This window comes from Henckelia pumila, chromosome 4 (genome assembly GCF_033568475.1).
Source record: "Henckelia pumila isolate YLH828 chromosome 4, ASM3356847v2, whole genome shotgun sequence".
In the NCBI taxonomy this organism is placed as follows: Eukaryota; Viridiplantae; Streptophyta; class Magnoliopsida; order Lamiales; family Gesneriaceae; genus Henckelia; species Henckelia pumila.
Window position 1 is genome coordinate 147803531 of NC_133123.1, and position 23688 is coordinate 147827218.

At 31.2% G+C, this 23688-nt stretch overlaps 3 protein-coding genes across 7 annotated transcripts; 1 reads left to right on the plus strand and 2 right to left on the minus strand.

The window, feature by feature from the left end:
• Window positions 1-1886: 1886 nt before the first annotated feature.
• On the minus strand, window positions 1887-5574 carry LOC140865906 (transport protein particle 20 kDa subunit). 5 transcript variants are annotated; one of them, XM_073270743.1, is made up of 8 exons: window positions 5495-5559; window positions 5137-5261; window positions 4616-4710; window positions 3184-3332; window positions 2999-3084; window positions 2836-2900; window positions 2424-2506; window positions 1887-2154 (listed from the first exon to the last, which is right to left on the minus strand). In XM_073270743.1, the coding sequence occupies exons 4-8, from the start codon at window positions 3262-3264 to the stop codon at window positions 2062-2064; spliced, it is 408 nt and encodes a 135-aa protein (XP_073126844.1). In that variant the 5' UTR covers window positions 3265-3332; window positions 4616-4710; window positions 5137-5261; window positions 5495-5559; the 3' UTR covers window positions 1887-2061. The 5 variants fall into 5 exon arrangements, with proteins under 5 accessions (XP_073126844.1, XP_073126843.1, XP_073126847.1 ...); XM_073270742.1 differs by lacking the exon at window positions 5137-5261 and having other exon boundaries at window positions 5495-5573; XM_073270746.1 differs by lacking the exon at window positions 5137-5261 and having other exon boundaries at window positions 1887-2150; window positions 2420-2506; window positions 5495-5573.
• A 2057-nt stretch (window positions 5575-7631) lies between these two features.
• On the minus strand, window positions 7632-8964 carry LOC140866472 (glyoxylase I 4-like). Its single transcript, XM_073271466.1, has 3 exons — window positions 8667-8964; window positions 8469-8574; window positions 7632-8019 (listed from the first exon to the last, which is right to left on the minus strand). Exons 1-3 carry the CDS (start codon window positions 8819-8821, stop codon window positions 7762-7764), a joined length of 519 nt encoding a protein of 172 aa, XP_073127567.1. The 5' UTR covers window positions 8822-8964; the 3' UTR covers window positions 7632-7761.
• Window positions 8965-17597: 8633 nt separating this feature from the next.
• On the plus strand, window positions 17598-19866 carry LOC140865068 (uncharacterized protein At2g34160-like). Its single transcript, XM_073269576.1, has 5 exons — window positions 17598-17882; window positions 17970-18018; window positions 18782-18844; window positions 18952-19016; window positions 19507-19866. The coding sequence occupies exons 1-5, from the start codon at window positions 17766-17768 to the stop codon at window positions 19594-19596; spliced, it is 384 nt and encodes a 127-aa protein (XP_073125677.1). The 5' UTR covers window positions 17598-17765; the 3' UTR covers window positions 19597-19866.
• Window positions 19867-23688: the final 3822 nt, after the last annotated feature.

Genomic DNA, 23688 nt, shown 5'->3' on the forward strand with positions numbered 1-23688 from the left:
GGTTTTAAAAGTAGAAATCTTAAATTAGCCCTCAAATTTATTCACGTCTGAATTCAACAATGAAAATAATAATGTAAAATTGATTACCCCAATTATAATTTATAACCTCATATCCTCATTTTTTCAAACTTATGAAAACCACTCTCTCCAATTTATAACCTCGTTGAATTTAGACAATAATGTAAAATTGATCACCTCAATTATAATTTATAACCTTCTATCCTCATTTTTTTCAAACTTATGAAGGCCACTCTCTCCAATTTATAAGCTCATATCCCTACTTTTTGCAAACACCGTGTTGATTATTTAAATTATTTATTGTAAAATTTATGATTTTAAAAAAACATGCTAATAAGACTTATTAAGAAATTACAAAAGAGTAATATTCATTTTTATACATGAACTATTGATAAAATGTCAAATTGGTACATGAACTATTGTAAATGGTTTAATTGGTACATGATCAAATTAAAAGATCAAGTTTATCCTTAATCTAAATTGCTACTAATTCCAATTAATATTAGTAAAATTTGATTAGGTACATAATTTTATTTTCAAAGTTATTTATTGATTAATTTTAAAAATATCATATTTATTTAAAATTATATCATGATAAATGATTCTCAAGTCAAATTATACAACAACAAATATTATAATATATTAATAAAAATATAATAAAATAAATATATATAACCGGAGCTCATTAATCTTGTTTTTAAACTGTTGAAGAAAACATAATCATCATTTTATTTTTCCAAAATCTAGTATTGTTATGTTGGTAATTCAAAAAAAAAATGTTCAACATTAATTTATGTCATGACAAAACAAATCTAATAGAAAAAAATTGTAATTATTGTCTCAATTTACGCTATTCTAATGACCTAAAATTTCTACACCTGATTTAATATTTTTTAAGTTTGTATTTTTTTACTCATGCTTAAATTTAAAAATAAATAAATAAATATTTATTTTGTTATATTTTTATCTGTATTAAATATATTTTAATCGTTTATATGATTTATTTATTGAGTGTGGATTTATTAATATATAATTTTTATTTCAATTTTTTTTCAAAAAAAGTGGATAATTATTTAATATAGATAGAAAAAATATCATTTGATTATATATTTATTAATATTTTAAAATTATATTATATTTGAATAAATAATTTATTAATAAGTAAAATATAAATATATTATAAAAATAGTAAAGTACTTATTTCTTATAATATTAAAATTAATATAAATTTGTTTTACACTTTTAATAAATAAAAATTATTTTAAAATAAAATATGCACTTAGTTGAATTTAGTAAAAATAATTGGACTTAAAAGCAATTTTACTAAAGGATAAAATCGACTTTTTAGTTGGATCGTGTACCAATTAAGCCATTTTCAATAGTTTATGTACCAATTTGACAATTTATCACTAGTTCGTATACCAAAATAAATTTTACTCTAAAATAAAATCATATTCAAATATTACCATACACATACAACTTCGTGGCTAGTAATAATAATAATTGAGATAATTAAGAACGATATCCCTACTCCAAAGGAAACCTCAAAGTCAACATGAATTTGATACATACAAGTGGCCTTGTTTTCATGTCCTAAGCACGGTTTTCCGTATCTTATACGACACGTGCATGCTGACACCCGAGGAGACTACTCTGATTCATCCACGTAGTTTAAATCCAAAAATAAACGAACAAAAAAAATTATATTTATAATAATAATAATAACCAAAAATAAACGAACAAAAAAAAATTATATTTATAATAATAATAATTTTTAAAAGAATAAACAGAGGGAACACACAAAAGGTCCTTCACAGTGATATACTGAAACATGACACACATGTTGGATTTGTTGTAGCCACATGACATCCTTAATGAGTATCGCAAAACCAGAATATTTCATAGCAAAAAGTGTTGAAAAAATGAAACAACAAAAGATCCTCATGTAGTTTTACAGTAAATTAATAACAGCTGAAGCCATATGAAGAATTCTTGAAAAATTATCCAAGTTAACATGTGACTCCAAAATAAAAGGAAGGACTATCACAGATACTTTCTAGCAAGGGCTCGAACTTTAGTGTCGAAATGCGATGAAGTGATGCGACTCCCAGGGAGATAAAGAGGGTTGAGAACTGTCTGGAAAATATCAACACAGCAATCAGCAATTTCACTCCAACAAATATCTCAGCATGTAATTTTTTTGGCTGAATTTGTACTATAGAACGATGGCAAGTAGCATATAGTCCAGTTACTTACAGTATTTGGAAAAACATTAGAAACTTTAGTTTTTAGTGAAGATTTTTCTGAGGTAAGAGTGGTTTTGGATGGACATCTGAGCGAGCTACCATATGGCTTCTATAAGAATATAAAGCAAACTTCAAATACACAACGCATATAAAACTTGCCTTAATGTACAACTCATGAACCTCTTGGAAGAAGCTCTTAATTCCATCATCATTACGAGAATCGTGGAGCAGCATCAGTCGAGTATGTATGAGCATAATTGGTTTAAGAAAAATATAAAGTGGATCAATTATGCTTATTAAAGTTGCTTCAATATCATCAATGCCAACTAATACGAATCGGAAAAAAAAGATAAATTTGAGATCCACATCAATCAAAACATAAGAATAATTAAATCCAACTTGACATGAGAAGGCTTGTAGTTTGAAAATTTTAAGCATCAACTGACATTTACTCATACTGGCGAGCCAGAGCACATAATAAATACAGTAATAGAAATAAGTATCATAATTATCCAAGCGTTTTCCAAAAAAAGAATGCACATGATTGAACCAATGAAAACAAATCAAAGGATATGACCAGCAGTTACATATACAGACACCGCCAAATCATCAAATCTATCAATTGCTTTCAGGAACCTAATTCACAAAACAAAAACAGGGATGAGAGTGTCAACACCACAAATAAAATCAATAAACAAGAATTTTTTTCCAAATTAATCATGTAGGTTTCTCACATAGCACTTGTAGTCCACGCCACATCTTGAACAATATCTAAAGCAGCATGTAATATGAATTGGTGTTGATGAGCAGCCTCTTCTTTCTTCAGATCTCAAAATTATTAGAATAAATCATATTGCCATAATGGCCAAAATGAAATTAAAAAAAATCTAAAATTGACGGGGGTCGAAAAGAATCATACTTTGGGAACTGTACCAACTTCAGCTTCGTAAATGGGGATATCGTTTTTGCTTACTATCATGAAGCACGCAGTACTTGCCATCAATTTCTTCCTCTTCTTCTTTGTTTTCTATGAATTTAGGTTCTCAGTAAATCTATTATCGAGTGGGCCTGCAAACATGGGCATAGAGAGAACTTGTTTATATTGCTATATGATATATGTACATAAAGCATAGGAAGTTATGCATTATTAAAGTTGCTTACTTCTGATAAATGTAAATATATATACAAATTTGAGAATAAATTTAGAATGTTTGTGTAAAATTAATCTCACTTAAGAGTTAGGACTAAACTAATAAATTTGATTTCACCAATATGCGTTGCTGAATCACCGACTGTGGATCAGAAAGCTACTCTCATATTTAAGGAGTGCTTGCAACTTCTAAAAAAGTGATTATTGATTTTTTTTTTCTTCATAAAATCGTGAAGAAAAAGAATTAATAATCACCAGTACAGAGACCCTGATTTTTAAACCCGAAAAGATGGATAGACGATGCACAGAACAATAACAAAACAGAAAGGATAAGAACCATCAAGAAGCTCATGATATAAAATAGTCAAACAAGCCTTTAACATTTCTACTAGTATTGAACCAAACTTCCAACAATTGAAAATATATCCATATATCTCTAATCATTTTATAACCTTCCATTTTATATCCAAGTTGGGGTCTTTTGAAATTTAACAAACTCGAAAATGGGACAACAAGTGGCCGACATTGGCATGGTGAAACTGATATTGAAGGTCCTACTGAATATATGCTACATTACAGCAAATCGTTTCTAAATGGACAAGCCTCAGATTTTCTCAACTTCCCCCAACCATCTACTGACGGCTTCACATTGCTTTTTTTTAGTTCCCTCTGCTCCCATAAGCTTCTCACAAACTGCACTTATTCTCTCAACAACAAATATTTTTATGTGCTTCAACAGATTTGAAGAAAAGAAACTAAATCTAAAACCACACGCATCTCAACTTTCTTAATTCTCCTTTGCCATGGTGTTATTGGGTAAGCCATTGTTCGAAGGAGCTCTCAATTCAATCATTCAACCATGGTAATATTAAAACTAGGATTACACATATCTATTCAATTAAAAAGTTTTTGCAAAAACCTCAACTCAAAGATTGATCATTTCCAAAACTTGCTAAAAACATAAAATATTTACTCCGCAAACAAACACGAATCTTTATCAAATGCAAATGACGCCTGAAACAAATGAAAACTCTCCATCACAAATCCGAAATCGCAAAGATCTGAAACTAACGAACAATAACATAACTTCTAAAGCCATTTTACACCGTAAAACCAATCATTTCTCCCGATTAAAACACCCAATTCAAATCCTCATCGATCATAAATCCCTAAACAAAGAAATTAGGGATCGAAAACTCACCTGAAATGGATTTTCCAACACAACCTTGGGATCGTTCCAATATGCTTATTTCTCACTTCCGCCCGGGTTGGGTTTTGGGAAGAACACTCAATTTCCTGGGTGAAAGTGAGGGAAAATTCTCGGTTTAGTCCCATATCTTTTGGGTGTTTCCCGACTCGATTTAGTCCCATATTTTCACGTTTTTTTACCCATTTGGTTTTCCGTCAATTTGGATTTAGAATTTAACGGAACAAGTAAAAAGGAACGCTTATGCCGTTGAAGCCCATTCCAAAATGGATATATGAACACTCACAGACAAAAATAAAAAAACAAGTTTTCACAGACACAAATGAATTCAAACAAAACAAACCTGGAAAATTATCAAATCATCTGTGTCATTCTCATCCAAGTAATGACAGTGAATAGTTTCTCTATTTGTCCATTCCAATTTGAGGCATACAGACAAGTGCAGAGCAAACAAATAACAGAAAAGTGCAGAGCAAACAAATAAAAGAGTAAAACATGAGATTCAGATAACATACATCAAATATCGAATCCCACATGGCGAGCAACTCCTTTACTAGCTAACAACATTTAGATCAAACTCACACTTCCGCATACACCCGACAAAGTGCTTCCGCAGGCTTGTATGTACATTCTCAAAGTGCTAAAAAGTATCAAAACTCGAAACCCTCAAATTATGAAAAAATAGAACAATTCAGCAAACAATAAATTACTAGTCCACACATCCACAGAATCTGGTATAACATCCATCCATGATTTCTGGCCACGAGTTACGAGTTTGAATAACAAGATATGGAAATGATAACTAGCCTTCATACTCCCACAAAACACATCAATCTTATTAAGCAACCCAATTGCCCAATCTTAACATTTTACCTGGTTTGATCGATCAAAAGGGAAGCGCAATGGAGACAGGTTTGGTGCCCTCGAATGACAGCATCAACGGGAACTTGTGGATTTGAAGAGGTAAATGGCATTTTGGACCATAGAGACATCTGCTCCATTTCCACGTGAGTTTACTGGGCCTAAAACTAATATGGGCTTTATGTGGCCCATATATGGATTGATCCCTGTGGTTTGGATTTTTGGGCTGGGGACTTGTCCAGAAATAAACGAAGTTTTTAAAATATATATTTATTAAATAATGTGATATTAATTTGATATTATTGCTTTTAATATTCATATCTATTTAGTTGGTGGACATCGAGTTCCTTATTGATTAAAACCATTTTTTCAGAAAATACATTTATTTCTGTTGTGCATGTATTCAAAATTTGAAAATATGAATTACTTATGTAATTATATAACAAATATTAATGTATTCCCATTAGCTTGTTAAAAATACATTAAAAGATTAAAAAAATGATTATATTGAATTTGTAAATATCATACTCGACGTTGTTGATCTCCAAATTAAATATTTGGATTTAATAATAACCGACAATGATGGTTAATGAGATGTTGGAATATTATTCTCATTGCTTATTCAATAACAAAAAAAAAAAAGATAATGAAAAAGTTATTATATTGAATTCGGGAACACCATTGTAGATCTCCAAATTAAATATTTGGATTTGACGATAATGAATAATAAGATAATATGATGACAATTTATTGTCCGTACATATTTAATATAATCATTGTTGTTTCAAAGATACATACATATAAAGCTCACGTAGCTATATATTGACTATTGTACAATGTTATGGCATAATTTTGTTAATATTGGTACGAAATAGGTAGGAATGGTAGCGGGGTGTAAGACAAACTAAAGACACGCCCAGTCCTATTCGGGACGAAATCCTTTAGTACACTTGGTACTACAAACTGTGCTATACTTTGTTAAAAAAATTCTGTTTGCACAAATTATTAAAAATTAAAGCACTAAACAACATTGATGAACAAAATATAATTAATCATGGATAAAATTTTTGATTCACCTATTTTTTCAATTAAAAATATTATCAATACATTGTTTTACTCATTTATTGTGATTGTGACACAATTTATTGGCCATTTTAATTGAAAAAAAAAAGTGAATCAAAAATTTTATCAATGATTAATTATATTTTATCCATGTTGTTTAGTGAATTTAATTTTTAATAATTTGTGCAAACGAAATTTTTTTTACCAACCAAGTGTAGTAGAAGATTTCGTTCTGCCTCGTCTCGTGAACTAGATGGAATTAGACTTGATGAACTCGTTAAATTTTATATAATTTAAATTTTATTAAATAAAAAATTTAAATAAATTAAAAAAATTTTTAATAAAACATCATTAAATATATTTTTCAAATTTATATTAACAATATTTAAAACAAAAAATATCATCACAAGTTAAAATATATCATTTTTATTTAATTAATAATTAAAAACTAAAAAATTTATAATAATATATTTTCATATTAAAAATATCATAATATATATTAAATCATTTCAACCCAAAAATATTATATATTCAAATTTTGGATAACATGTTGCTTATTTAATATATTTATATATTATTAATATATATATATATACATATAGTTTAACTATGTTGCCCACCTCCATGTCTACCTATGAGGTGACACTCATCTATTAGATGAACAATTTGTATATGATTGATCTTATCCATCGGATGATTGACACCTCATAGATGGACATGAAGGTGGGCACCGGAGATAGCTAGCATAGCAAAACTCTATATACATATATATTATATATATAAATATATATAATATATATTAATAAATATATTTTTGGTGAGACTTTGACGACATGTGAACCCGGTATGTCGAGTCTAGACTCACTCCGCCGAACCGGACTTGATGTGGGTTCAGATCCCTATAAATTGGTGGTGATAATCATTTTAAGATCCATATCTTAGAGAATCGATATTTCAAAGAAAATAATGATAATCGACCTACATTGATATGACTCTTATAAGTTAAGAGCAACGTTTGATTGATGATTTCGATTTAAGGTTCAATGTGACGATCAAGTGGGGAGGATAATCTGAAATGGACGCAACAAGAACTCAAACAACTTTTCCATATAAGCTCTAGGAGATGCACCATACCAAATTTATGCAAGACACTAAAATTTTTTATTAAAACACGGAATGTACACATTCGAACTAACTTCCCATTATATTCCAAATATCTAAGGTAGTACGACGGGGAACTTGATCTGCTGCTGCGGTTGTTGCTGCACCAGATTCAACCTGGAGCAAGAACGTACCATCTCCTCAGCCAACGGTACCATCGGAAGGTTGTCGCAGTTGCATATTTCGATCATGAAACCGTCCGGGTCGTGGAAGAAGAGCTGGTCCACGTATATACCGCCTTCCTCCACTCTCTGCCGCACCCAATCGATACCCATCTCCGTCAACTTCTTCTCCACCGTCGCCATGCTCTCACACTGTTATAATCGATTACGGTTCAAAATGTTAGAATATATCCATTTAATATTTTCAGTTGTCGATTGATTTTTCCGGTTATTTTATGAGATTTTATTATAATCCAGAAACATCTCTCAAAAAATAATTTTATAAAATGTATGTGGAAATTCATTAAAATCTTTGATATTATTTTTGAAACTCTTCAAAAGTAAATACGTTGACAATCAAAACGTGACACTTCATGTATCAACTAAGAAAATGTCGAAAGGGGCTATTATCAAGTGCAGCCACCAAGCATAGATATGATTCTGAAATTTTCCCTCAGCATTTATTGGTTTGCACTATATAAATATTTCATATTCCGATAATGATATATCTTTTTCCATATAACGTGAAACTATTTTTTTAATTAATGAACTAAATTCACATAAAATATAAAATTTATTTATAATTAGATAAACGTAGTCACCTGAAAAGAAATGTGATTGTCCTTGGGATTAATCACAGTTTTCTTGGGAATATTTCCTGGATCATCCGACTGCAGCAAATGTATCCCGATCCCATGTCCAAACAACCTGCAAATCAAATTAAAGATCACAAGAATTTCAAAAAAAAAATTGAATCTTGATTCACATTTTAACCAAATTCCATTTTGAATAAAATTTACCAAGCCCCATCAAACTTCAATGATCCAGGCCTCCTGACTGGTACAAACCCAAGAACATTCTGGTAGAAATCAATGGATTCCTCCACTGATCTGCAGACCAAAGAGATGTGATTCAAAGACGATAGCTGCAATGGGTTGCTCTTGTTTTCCTTCATCTTAATTACTCCAAAATTTATCGCTAAATTTACGCAATTTTTTTTTTTTTTTTTATAAATGGGATTTGAAGAAGCATATAATAATATGATAATAGAAAATCTATGGGCGGTGTAATAGGAGAAATGAGAAGCGATATCTATGGACTTATATAGAAAAATAATAGGGGAAAGAGGGTGCATGATTCTTCGATTCTGTGCCAGATTTTTCGTGTGAATAAAATGACAAATGTTTTGGTTCGTGGACACGTAGGTTCCAATGTTTGGTGACTCGTGTGGAGGCATTTCCTTTTTTTTTTTAAATCCTTATCCAATCCTTATTAATCAACCGTACACTCTACACGCTGATGTTATAGGTTTTGCTTAGGTTAATCTTAATCTAATGACAAATTTTATAACTTTAAACGATAATATTACGAGATATGAACAGTTGTATAATCCTTAACTCATATTATATATAGTGGTGTCGATGGTATATCGTCTTCGTATGTAACGTTTCTAGTATAACATTTTTTAAGTACCGAATATGTCTATCGAATAACAAAGTTACAAATTATTATTTAATAAAAAAATTATAATAAAGAACCTATTTTAATCATTCATAAATTATCTATATACAACATATATCTTATCCACTTTAGAAAATTTTTTATATTTATAAAAGTGTTATTTTATTTATCTATATTATTAAATTTTGAGATATTCCTCCTAATTTTAAAATATGAAAAAAGCATTAATTTGAAAATAAAAAAAATTATCAAGTGTGATAATTATCTCAAATTTTAAGCGTGCGATGCATGTAATAAGACACTGGTAATAGATAATAATAATAATAATAATAATTGTTGAAAATATATATAAATATATATTATTATTTATTGTTGAATGTTGAAGGTTGAAAGTTGAAAATTGAGTTGTAAAATATTGAAAATTAGTGTGTGATGATGTAATTAATGATGTATTAATTTTTGACTAATCTCCAATTGAGATCTATAAATAGGTCTCTCCATTTGTGTAGAAAAACACAATTGTGAAGAGAGAAAAATTTTATAAAGTGTAGAATTTGATAAATTTTGAGTTTTTGAGTTTTTACTTTTTACCGTAAATTTTTACTTTTTCACAACACGTTATCAGCACGATCGCTCGAAGGTTCTCTATATTTTCCGACGCTCCAAAATACAAGAAGAAGTCAAAAATATTCAACAAGTAAGAATTTTTATTTTACTGTTTATATATTTTTATTGTGTATATATTAATATATAATATCATGTTATGAAAAAAAATAAGTTTTTTTCAAAACTTGTTATAAATCCTGGGAGGATGTTAAGACGACATCCCACACTCCCGGTAAGGGATACGACAAGTATAAAAGCCTCTAAGGTTTTTAAACAATAACGTGATATATATTTATTATGTATATATATTAACTATATTAATATAATTTCATGTTATTATATAAAAGGTTGTCTATGACACTGACCTTATAATAACGTGATATGATATATATTATTGTGTATTTATATACTAACCATATTTGTATAATCTCATGTTATTATATAAAAGGTTGTCTACGACACCGATCTTATAATAATGTGATATGATATACTATACCTGACTTTATACTAACTATATTGGTATAATTTCACAACATTATATAAAAGGCTATCTACGACACTGACCTTATAATAATGTGATATGATATACATAATTATTTAATTATGATTATCATTATATGCATTACATGATTATCACGAATTTTTATTCAACACATACTCAATTTTTTCTTTACCCCCAACGGTCACAAACGGTAACAAAACGGCTAGTTTTTGCCCTATAAATATGTTCACTCAAACTCATTTTCAATCACACCAAATTCATTCTTTCTCTCAAAATATTTTATCCTCGGTTTTTTCGAAGATGGAAATGATGACATTTATAAGGATATTTTTCATAACGACTATGATCATCATGCTCACGAGTCTTTTACTCACCAGCGATTTTCCAACACATATTTTTTCTCTATTTGTATACGCACTTGTAATTTACGTTCTTCCATTATTTTGTATTGTCATATTTATGGAAATTAACTAATAAAATGCATTGTTATTTTCTAGTACCACCATGTCGAACTTGGCGAAACTCGAATTCATTGCACTTGATATAACCGGAAAGAATTATATGCCATGGACCCTCGATGTAGAAATGCATCTCGAGTCATTGGGTCTTAACGAAACTATCAAAGAAAATAACATATCATCCTCACAAGATAAAGCAAAAGCGATGATATTTTTACGCAGACATCTTGATGAGGGGTTGAAATGTGAATATTTGACCGAAAAAGACCCAATGATTTTGTGGAAAGGGTTAAAAGAACGTTTTGAGCATATACGGGAAGTTATACTTCCGACCGCACGAGATGAATGGAATACTTTAAGATTCCAAGATTTTAAAAAGGTGAGTGATTATAATTCTGCGATGTATCGAATTGTCTCACAGCTGAAATTTTGTGGGCATAATATTACTGAGATGGAAATGCTTGAAAAGACATTTTCCACATTCCACGCATCAAATATAACTCTACAACAGCAATATAGAGTGCGTGGATTTTCAAGATACTCAGAACTCATCGCATGTTTACTCGTGGCGGAAAAGAATAATGAATTGCTCATGAGAAATCATCAGTCCAGACCTACTGGTTCAACGGCATTTCCTGAAGCAAATGTCGTAAGTAAAAATGAAAACCAAAATCAAAGATATAGACAAGATTTTGGTCGAGGTCGTGGACGAGGACGTGGGCGTGGACGTGGGCGTAGAAATGATCGCGGTCGTGGTCGAGGCCGTGGATTTGAAAATAAAAGAGATAGTTATTTCAATAACTCATCTCAAAGGAACGTCACGAACCACCCACAAAAGAGGCAGCATGATAATACGGGTGAAAATGAAAATCATCCAAAAAGAACTGAGAGTGTTTGTTATAGATGTGGCACTCCAGGACATTGGTCAAGAACTTGTCGAGCCCCTGAGCATCTGTGTAAGCTCTATAAAGATTCAATAAAGGGGAAAGAAAAAGAGACCAATTTTACTGAAAACATTGACCATGCAAGTGGTTCAATGAATTTAGATGCTGCCTACTTTTTGAATGATTTCGAAGATATTGATTAAATGTACTGGTGGGAAAAGAATGTAACAATGTAATTTTTATATTGTAAAACATATTATATTTTGCATGTATTGTTTTATTCTGCAATTAAATTGTAACATATTATAATTTGCATGTATCTTTCTTAATTCATTTTATTGCATATTGTTTTTGAAGATCATTATGGAAAATGCTATGATCAAAGATGGAAATAATGCACTGGAAGTTTGCATACCAGATAGTGGTACAACGCACACTATCCTCAGAAATGAAAAATATTTCTTGGAATTAAAACCAACAAAAACAATGGTGAATACAATATCAGGTCCTGTAGACTTGATTGAAGGATGTGGCAAAGCACAATTTTTGTTACCTAATGGTACAAAATTTTTGATAAATAGTGCTTTATATTCACCACGATCACAAAGAAATTTGTTGAGTTTTAATGATATATATTCTCATGGTTATGATACGGAAACAATAACCGAAGGAAATGAGAAATATATGTGTCTTACTACATATAAATCAGGAAAGAAATATGTAGTTGAGAAATTATCAATGCTCCCTACTGGATTGCATTATACACATATAAGTCCAATCGAATCAAATATGGTTATTGGAAATTCTTCAATACTAACAAATTGACATGATCGATTGGGACATCCTGGTTCAATAATGATGCGAAGGATTATAGAAAATACAAGTGGTCATCCACTGAAAGACCAGAAGATCTTTCAGAATAATAAGTTTCAGTGTAAGGCATGTTCTCTGGGGAAACTTATTATAAGACCATCACCAGCTAAAATCCAAAAGGAATCACCCATATTTCTTGAACGTATTCAAGGTGATATTTGTGGGCCAATTCATCCACCATGTGGACCATTTCGATACTTTATGGTATTGATCGATGCCTCTAGCAGATGGTCACATGTATGTTTATTGTCCACTCGGAATGTGGCATTTGCAAAATTGATGGCTCAAATAATAAAATTGCGGAATCAATTTCCCGAATATACGATCAAGAAAATAAGACTTGATAATGCTGGAGAATTTACTTCCCAGACTTTTAACGACTATTGTATGTCGATGGGAATTACTGTTGAACATCCTGTAGCTCATGTTCATACACAAAATGGATTAGCTGAATCATTGATTAAACGTCTGCAGTTGATTGCTAGACCAATGATTATGAGAACGAAACTCCCTATTTCTATATGGGGACATGCAATTTTACATGCTGCTGCATTGATTCGCATCAGGCCAAGTGCATATCATAAACACTCCCCATTGCAGCTTGTATTTGGCAAAGAACCAGATATTTCTCATTTGAGAATTTTTGGATGTATGGTGTATGTGCCTATTGCACCACCTCAAAGAACAAAAATGGGACCTCAAAGAAAGAATGGTATTTATATCGGCTATGATAGTCCATCAATCATTAGATATCTTGAGGCTCAGACAGGCGATGTGTTTACAGCACGGTTTGCTGATTGTCATTTTGATGAAAATAACTTCCCAATGTTAGGGGGAGAAAAGAAACACATCGAAAAAGAAATCACATGGTATGTACCATCATTATTACATTTGGATCCTAGAACTAAACAATGTGATAAAGATGTACAGCAAATTGTGCATTTGCAAAGAATAGCAAATCAAATGCCAGATGCATTTGCAGACACAAAAGGGGTAACAAAATCATATATACCTGTTGTAAATGCCCCTGCTCGAGTTGAAATTCCAAAGAAACAAAATGAAGACATTCATGATGTCATAAAACGCCTGAAGCGTGGAAGGCCAATCGGTTCAAAGGATAAAAATCCTCGGAAAAGAAAATACATAGAGAAAAATGATGATCAGAAAATAGAAAATGGTGTTCCAGAAGAAACACACGATGATGAAAATATTTTGTCAGAACCACAAACTGACGAGAATCATGAAATCTCTATCAATTATATTAATACTGGAAAAATATGGAACCGAAAGAATGTACAAGATATTGATGAGATATTTTCGTACAATGTGGCATGTGACATCGTAAATGAAGATAATGAACCAAAATCTTTTGGTGAATGCAAAACTCGAAAGGATTGGTCAAAATGGAAAGATGCCATCCAGGTTGAATTAAATTCGCTAAATAAACGTAGTGTTTTTGGACCTATAGTCCTTACACCTAAAGGTGTTAAACCTGTTGGGTACAAATGGGTTTTTATTCGAAAGAGAAATGAGAAAAATGAAATAGTGAGATATAAAGCTCGACTTGTTGCACAAGGTTTTTCTCAAAGGCCTGGAATTGATTATGAAGAAACATATTCTCCTGTTATGGATGCAATTACGTTTCGGTATTTGATCAGTTTAGCAGTGTCTGAAAACTTGGACATGCGTCTAATGGATGTTGTTACAGCTTATTTATACGGATCACTTGATAGTGATATATACATGAAAATCCCTGAAGGATTTAAGATGCTAGAAGCACAAAGTTCAGAACCCAGAGAATTTTATTCTGTGAAATTACAAAGATCATTGTATGGATTAAAGCAATCCGGCCGAATGTGGTATAATCGGCTAAGTGAACACTTGATGAAAAAGGGATATGTAAATGATCCAATATGCCCTTGTGTTTTAATCAAGAAAACAACATCGGGATGCGTGATTATTGCTGTATATGTTGATGATTTAAACATCATTGGAACGAATAAAGAAATTCAAGAAGTGATGTTATACTTGAAGGAAGAATTTGAAATGAAAGACCTTGGAAAAACCAAGTATTGTCTTGGTTTACAAATTGAACAAAAAGAATGTGGAATTTTTGTTCACCAGTCTAATTATACAGAAAAGGTCCTTAAACGTTTCAATATGGATCAATCAAATCCTTTAAGTACTCCAATGGTTGTCAGATCATTGAATATAGAAAAGGATCCATTTCGTCCATGTGAAGATGATGAAGTTGTTCTTGGTCCTGAAGTACCATATCTAAGTGTCATTGGTGCCCTTATGTATCTTGCAAATTGCACTAGACCAGACATATCTTTTGCAGTAAATTTATTGGCAAGATTCAGTTCATGTCCAACGACGAGGCACTGGAACGGAATTAAACATATATTCCGTTATTTACGAGGAACGACGGATTTGGGACTTTTGTATCCAAAAGATACAAATCAGAGAATAATTGGTTATGCTGATGCTGGATACTTATCTGATCCACATAAGGCACGTTCCCAAACCGGATATGTATTTACTCGTGGAGGCACTGCAATCTCTTGGCGATCACAGAAACAAACACTTGTTACAACTTCATCAAATCATGCCGAGATTATTGCACTACATGAAGCAAGCCGTGAATGTGTCTGGCTTAAATCAATGACTCGGCATATCCAAACTTCTTGCGGATTATCAGTGGACAAGAATCCAATCACACTGTATGAAGATAATGCCGCATGTGTTGCCCAAATGAAAGAAGGATACATCAAAAGTGACAGAACTAAACATATTCCTCCTAAATTCTTTGCATACACTCAAGAGCTGGAGAAGAATAAAGATATTGATATCTGTTACATTCAATCAAGTGAGAACTCATCCGATCTCTTCACAAAGGCACTTCCCACGGCGATATTCAGAAAACACATTTATAATATTGGGATGCGCAATCTACGAAATATGTGAAGAATCATTCATGTTGACATCAGGGGGAGTTTACGTGGCTGCACTCTTTTTTCCTTACTATGGTTTTTGTCCCAATGGGTTTTTCCTAGTAAGGTTTTTAACGAGGCAGTATACAACACGTAATGGAGATAGTCATTCTATCATGATCATCATCACAAGGGGGAGTGTTGAAAATATATATAAATATATATTATTATTTATTGTTGAATGTTGAAGGTTGAAAGTTGAAAATTGAGTTGTAAAATATTGAAAATTAGTGTGTGATGATGTAATTAATGATGTATTAATTTTTGACTAATCTCCAATTGAGATCTATAAATAGGTCTCTCCATTTGTGTAGAAAAACACAATTGTGAAGAGAGAAAAATTTTATAAAGTGTAGAATTTGATAAATTTTGAGTTTTTGAGTTTTTACTTTTTACCGTAAATTTTTACTTTTTCACAACAATAATAATAATAATAGATGCATTGTATTTTGAAACCAAAGAGTAGATGGATCGGGGCAAAGTAAAACTTTGAATCAATGACCATTTTGTTTCATAAGCTTAATTTACCCACTTTTGAAGAAAATTATGAAGGCGGCCAATTAATTGTTGGACCTTGGACAAATATTTACGCAAGTCCAAACGATATTCACGGGATATACGTATGCTCTTGATACTGATCCATTGATGTTGTTTTCGTTGAACCTCCGACCTCCAATAAATGTAAAATAGAAAAAATTTTATCGTTTACAAAAATCAAACAAACTCTTCAGTACAAAATTATAACAAACTCTTCGTCCAACAAAATATATATATATATATATATATATATATATATATATATATATAAAATATAGGAGTGTTTAATTAGTAACAACCCCTCTTTTGTTGAGGACATATTTGTGCGTAGTTACTTTTCCCTAGTGCAAACGTGCTAAGTCATCCATTAACATTAATGGTGACATTCGGGAAAAAAAAGGAAGTAAAATTAATAGATTTGTGTGCATGATGAAAAGTGGATGCTTTTAGCTGTAATTGAAATATGAGGCACAACGCACGCAACACATATCTTTTGTCGAGATGGCTTTGTAATTAGGGAGATTTGGAATCGTGAATCTATATATCACCAATAAAGAATATTGGCCACGTTGTATTGATTGTGAAAAGTTAAACAAATTATACATAATTAAGATGAATACTGTTAAAAATACAACATAGTATATCAATATTTATAACAATTATATCGTGAAATTTTGTTATTTATCATGATATTTGATAAATGAATTTTTGTATCGAATCTTTTTATATGACGCGAGAACAAACAATTAATATCTTTCTGTGTGCATTGAATAAACCCCGAATTTTAACGCAACAGCCTCTGTAAATCACCCTCGTTAGGTAAATCGCATTGAGCAAGCTATGTGCAACAGTATAGTCCAAGAAAATATTGGTAAAATAATCGAGCACCTGATAATTGATCAAATACTTATCTACTTCATCAACTTGAACAATTTTTTTTTTTTTTTTGCATTAAATTTCTTATGTTGTAAGAATTTGTACAAATCTCGTTCTATGCAACATGACTCAATTAAGAATGCTACAGATGACATTGACGAGAATTTAGATAGAAGAAAATTATTATGCTGTGTTTATTTGATTTCTATTGATCTTGAAAAATATTCAAATGCGCTTTCCAAAAAACAAAAATTTCAAATGTTAAAGATTGATTTGTTAAAAGGTTAAAAAAATCATGACGTGTTTTAAAAAGAATATATCGAAATGACTGATAAAGTTTGAAAATTCATTTCTTGGATTTGTATGTTTTAAATATTTTATTTATATAAATTGTAAACTAAAGAGTTGAAATTAATTATTTAATTAATTATGTAGTCGAAATTAATTAATTAATTATGTTTTATAAAAATTTTGAAAATGTCAAATAGATATTGGGCTGAAAAGCCCAAAAGTCCGGGCTTTCCTTGTATCCAGGTATTAGTAGAACTGGTGCAAATCCCCAATTCTCTGATAAGAAAAACCCTAGCTCCATCATATCTCAGCCGCAAACTTTGAGCAGGAAGACCGGAAGCAAGCTCGGGTGAATACGTTTTAGGGCGATCTTCCAGTATCTGCGTGGTTCAATTTTCGATTGCAAGTTGAGAATTTAATGGAGGAGATTACGGAGGGTGTGAACAAGATGAACATCGTGGAATTCCAGAAGAAGAACCGGATTCAAGTCTCCAATACTAAGAAGCCTCTTTTCTTTTACGTTAATCTCACCAAGGTATCGATATCTCAGCTCCTGTAATCAAATGTGAGTCCTTTTGAAATTAGGTTTATTAATTTGTGTTTTCCTTTCGTAAATGTGTAGAGATACATGCAACAGTACAATGAGGTGGAGCTTTCGGCTCTTGGAATGGGTAATTACGATTGCTCGTACTTATTGTGTATTTGTATGCTCGTTATGTTATGTTAGTGAGAGTTTGGTTTATTTGAAGCTGATGATTGGTTAGTGGTTACCGAGTTAAAGATTTTAGCTTAGTTTTGGCCGGATTCCGCGAATGTCGGCAGCATCTAAATTCTTTAGCTAATGAGAAACAAGTGTATTATGATACCTCACGGGAAAGATATGCTTCTTAACTGAAGATGTTCGGAGATTTCAAGTATGCTCGATTAATATTATTTTTAGGAAACATAATTTTTTTTTGGTGTCATTCTTGAGTTGGAGCTGAGTAAAATGTTTTTTTCCCAACAATTCGAGCAATGTTGTCAAGTCAATTCATGTGCGCATAGGTATACGATGGATCCACCTTCTGTTGGAACCTAGGATATGTAAATGAAACTGCTGATATGAACCATGGATGGAGCTATGTGGAAGAAGGTTGAAGGAGGATTTTAAGACTCTTTTGATATTGTCATAAATTTATGAAACAATATCATTCCAGTTGTTGATTCTGCCTCATAAACTAATGAATCAATCAATCACTCAGTAAATTTCGTCTGGATATGTAGTTTGCATGACACTGCCCGCCAACAGCAACTAACTCGAATGAATCCTTGTTGTTTGTATATTGCTGCTGATTGTCAAGACTCTCTTTTGATATTCTGAATGATGCTTTTAAATTTTAATTGCGCGATTTGGTAAACACGTGCTGATTCTCTAGTTTGGTTATGTTGTTACAGCAATTTCAACAGTCGTCTCGATAGCTGAAATATTGAAAAACAATGGTTTTGCTGTTGAGAAAAGTGAGTTTTCAGTACAATACTACCTACCATTTTTTTAGAGTTTTTAAATTGGGTAGTATATCTTAAATTTCAGATGTATTTTACACGTTTTAATTTACCATTTTCAGAAATCATGACATCCACAGTGGAGATAAAGGATGATTCAAGGGGCAGGCCCGTTCAAAAAGCAAAGGTGAATCCTTATTTACAAAAGGGGCTTTTTAGTTGTTTCGGAATTATTTTAACTAATAAAAATCTTTTAAGTTGGTGAAATGTCAGTAATTATGGGCTAAGCTCACATGTGATTAGGAAGCTAATCTGCATGAGTTATTGGGTTTATCAACCTTTGCATGTCCAGAATTAGTTATTATGCTTCCTTGTCTCCTATAGTCCTATTTTGTAGTTCATGGACGCTAGCTATAGCAGCTTTCTAATGGAAGTAGAGGGAAATTATAATATCTCAATCTTAGTGACCAAATAATAAAAAATGACTTGTACGGACAGCAACTCCTCTAACCGGTGCATGTTATTTGACACTGCATATCTAATCAATATTCAAAAACCTGCATAAGTTTCTTTCTGCATTATTGCTGAGTAATAGAATGAGTTGATTAGCAAAATCATGGGCTAACTATACTGTGTATCGAGTTCTCTCCTTAATACAGCTTGTTATGTTGCTACAGATTGAAATAGTGTTGGGAAAAACAGCAAACTTTGACGAATTGATGGCTGCTGCACAGGAGGATGGCGAGAATGGCCATGGTGACGACTAGAGCTGGGGAGAAAATGTAATCGCCAACCATCATATTTCCAAAGGTGTATGGTTTCGAATGTCTGCCTTAGGTTTGAGTCCACAGAGAATATTGGTTGTGTCCTAATATTACTAGAAATGGTGCTCTTGTTGGAGACACGATTGATATGCTAGGACTCATGTTTTTGTTTACCTTTTCAGATGCTGTCTCGGATTATTAATGTCGTACATGTTTGTCGTGAAATAGTTTATTTTATTTTTCTTTGCAAATCATATCTTTTTCTATTTAATAAAGACTCAGTATATTATACCAACTGTTTGGTATAACCCATTAATTTTGGTATGGCCAAATCAATTAAAAATTATTTTAAAAAATCACCTCACTTAAATAAGGCCCTTCATTTGCTTCGGGAAAAACCAATGGAAAAAAAACCACTTCAGTTAAATGACAACTTTCACTTTCACTCACCTCTTCTCTCATCGTGGGTGAAAATCGTCATGAGATGTTGAAAATAATATCCATAACCACCGAGCATTTTCTACCTCCTGCATCAAACAAAACAAATTTATTTGCCACAAATCCTTCAGTTCAAAACTCATTGGTTCGTCAGTCGATGCCGACAAAGTTTTTCAGCCACTAAATTGGATTCGAAGACATGCATGATTCCTTTACAATTGCAAAAGATGGACCACAAGAGGTGAGATCAAACCGGCCATTCATTAAATTAAATCTAAACCAACTATCCATTGGTTTAATTTAGTTTTGCCGCAGGTGAATGCGTTCCACTGCTTCATTATTCCTTCATCAAATCTTCAAAACCTTGAACACCAAAACCAACAGACGAACCCTTATAAGGTACAAATGTTTACTCATCAAACGTTAAACTTCATTACACTAATTTTTTTTTAACTCCTACAGCTACAGTTTTGAATCTAAAAATAATAAAGCCTTCACATTCAAAAGTCATATGCGTTCATTGAACTACGTATTAATATGAGATCATGAGTTAAAAGTATTAATGATAATATAAAATCAGTAAAACTATAAATAATTAATGCAGATTCAAACACAATATAGTTTTGAGATATATTTCCACATAAACCAAGAAGAAATTTCTTCAATGAATAAGGTCTGTCTAACCATTTACAGCCAAATGGAACTTGCAGAAGTACCACCGAACATCACCACCATCTGAGGGACTGTTAGTGCGAGCAAGTTATTTCTGTCTGCCTTTACATTGATCATTCACATTAGCCAATCTCCTTATATTAGACGACATGTGTGTAAAAAAATTGTGCCCTTCGTTTAAGGATTTGAATCCCAATTAACAGTCCCTCAGATGACGGAGATGTTCGAAGATCTGTCAAATACCTTTAATCCAGCCAATCAATTTCTTCCAGGTTTCCTCTTATCTTTTTTAAGGTGCCTTTGTTTCTTTTCATCTTAGTTATATTATGTTGTTTACAAATTATTCTTTGTTTTATTATGGTTGTTTAAGCTATATTTGTGATACTTCAATTTGTTCTAACCCCGTGAACATTTTAACTTTTTCCACTTTTACTATCTTAGCCTTGCATTAAATTTAGAGATAAAGATCACGTAGATGTGTTTTGAAGACGGAATTTACTTTTTTATGGGGGGTGTTTGGAATACATGGTCTTGAAGAATTTTTTTTTATTTTTTATGCATGGTTGATGATGACAGTGATGTTGTTTTACATGTCACATTTTTTGCAAATTTGATGTCCTTTAATTTATCCTCACGTCTTTGCAAATTTTTTAATTTATTTCCTCTATAGATTGCAATTTCCCAAGTTCTACTACAGTACAGGGGCCATCGACTTGAAGCCATGGAAATTAAGGTACTTTTGTATTTTATATGTGGTTACTTTTTCATTTCTCGGCTAAAAATTATATTTGAATTTAATTATGAAAAGTATACATTTCAAACTATAGGAAAACATGCAGAAAGCTTAGACCAAAATCAATCATTTAATTTGAAAAAAAAAAAAAAAAAAAGGTAGTATTCGCAAGACGGATTTTTCGAAGACACAAGGGGAAAAAAAAATAGTTTTTAATGTTTACTTCATCATTTAGGTTATTTTTATGTGGCATAATTCTTTATCCATACACAACTATTAACTAAAGTTCTACTGACTTTTTTTCATGATTATATTTCATATTTATTATCACATGGAATAATTTCATTTCATATAGGATTTTGATATTTAGGTCTTTGCTCTCAATTTCAGTTTATGGGAGTTATTTAACTTCTACCTTCATTCTTTTAGTATTGATCATGCCATCAAATCATCGTGTTTAGACGAAGATTACTATGTATTAATTCATTCGATCGCATGTTAATAGTCTTTTTTCTAGGATTAATAGTCTTTATTTTCATGTGTATTTATTTTGAGCTTAAATGGCTTTAATTGAAACATTTATCATGATTATTGTCCGGAGAATGAAATCAAATGGGCAACACCATCATCTGCATGTATGAGACCTTGACTGATTCTCTTGAAGAAGATTGCCAAATTTCATAATTTGCTACCTAAATTTGAAGTTATCTTTATCAAATGTTTAAATTCGAGATTCAAAATTATTGCTGGTTTTTTATGCTTCAAAGGTTGAAGCAGGCGTTTTTGTTGTATTTGATTCACGGTCATTTCTCTTTTAGTAAATTACCAAGAAATCATGTTATTTTTCAGGAGAAGAAAAATCATATATGTACTTGATTTAGTTATACATTTGTTAAAATTATATTGTTAATATAAGTTGTATTGTTGTGAACGGTATGAAAAATAAAAGTATTTAGCAATTTTGCATCAAATTGTTGTTTGTTATGTTTTTCATTTGCAAAATAACTATTCGATATAATGTGTTAACGGAAAAATCATATTTATATTTTCTGTGGTTTTCAAGAATAAACTTATGTTAATTGGTTCATTGGTCAGAAAAAAATTATTATATACCTCATTTATTTCGAGGTTAAAAAAAATATTATTCATATCTCATTCATTTTATAGATAATCATAACTAACTAAATTAATTTATTATAAATAAACCATATATACACGACAACAAGATATAATATCTATATTTACATATTATATTACACACGCAATGTGTGTGTATTGGTAGCTTTACAGTTCAATAGCTTGGCGATATGGACAAACCCAATGTAACAGTTTAATAGCTTGACAGTGAAATTTAATTTGTTTTTTTTTAAAAAAAAATCTAATTTAAACATTCTGAAAAGTGATGGACGATGGTTGATTCAATGTTATTTGGAATATTATGGTTATTAAATTCTTACATATGACTGATTCAATATTATTTAGGATATTTGATTATCGAATTTTTATTTTTAGGCATCACTCTTTTTTCTGATTATATATGTTACTCAATTTGATGAAATTTTATTTTATTGGCTTATGAGTACTGCATAATGTGGCTTCAAACCAACGGTTAAGTAGATGCCACCCACAGGGTGGCGTGACGGATTTTGATTGGTTAAAATCAGTAGGGCCCACATAGAACCCATTGATTTTGACCAATCATGGGGTTACACGTCGCCCGCAGGGTAGTACCCTGCGGGTGGCATGAACAAAACCCAAACGAACATGCCAGTTTAAAATGATGGCATATAGTATGAACTTTTTCATATACTGTTTTATTTTCGTGGTCCTTATTGGTATCGTTTTGGGAGCTTTTGTGTTTTTTTTTTGGAAAAATTGCATATATCATCCCTGTGAAATCGCATGTTTGCTGATAATCCCCTATGAAAATTTTTTGAGCTAGAAGCCCCTTATGATTCTAAATCTGTAGCATACACCCCATTTTGGCTAAAAAATAACTAAAATGCCCTTAATGTTATAATACAATTTAATATTAAAATATATTTCATGTATGACAAATATTATGATAAAATAATTATATATAATTTTCATAGTTACTTAAATAAAATTTGATTATTTTACTCAATTAAATATAGAATTATAAAATAAAATTAATTTAATTATTTATTTAAGTAAGGGTATTTTGTCAATTTTTAACTGGAAATGGTGTGTATGCTACAAATTTTGAATCACAAGGGGTTATTAGCTTAAAA

Bases quoted from the DNA above. Each gene is read 5' to 3' on its own strand.
- LOC140865906 (XM_073270745.1), bottom strand. From the start codon at position 3,264: ATGGCAAGTACTGCGTGCTTCATGATAGTAAGCAAAAACGATATCCCC. The intron at 2,507-2,835 runs TCCTTTGATTTG...TGCTCATACATA, and splicing joins ATATGTAACTGCTGGTCATA to CTCGACTGATGCTGCTCCAC. The intron at 2,155-2,423 runs GCAAGTTTTATA...GATATTTTCCAG, and splicing joins TTCATGAGTTGTACATTAAG to ACAGTTCTCAACCCTCTTTA.
- LOC140866472 (XM_073271466.1), bottom strand. From the start codon at position 8,821: ATGAAGGAAAACAAGAGCAACCCATTGCAGCTATCGTCTTTGAATCAC. The intron at 8,575-8,666 runs GTAAATTTTATT...TTTGATTTGCAG, and splicing joins TTGAAGTTTGATGGGGCTTG to GTTGTTTGGACATGGGATCG. The intron at 8,020-8,468 runs GTGACTACGTTT...CGATTATAACAG, and splicing joins ACAATCACATTTCTTTTCAG to TGTGAGAGCATGGCGACGGT.
- LOC140865068 (XM_073269576.1), top strand. From the start codon at position 17,766: ATGGAGGAGATTACGGAGGGTGTGAACAAGATGAACATCGTGGAATTC. The intron at 18,845-18,951 runs GTGAGTTTTCAG...TACCATTTTCAG, and splicing joins TGGTTTTGCTGTTGAGAAAA to AAATCATGACATCCACAGTG. The intron at 19,017-19,506 runs GTGAATCCTTAT...ATGTTGCTACAG, and splicing joins GGCCCGTTCAAAAAGCAAAG to ATTGAAATAGTGTTGGGAAA.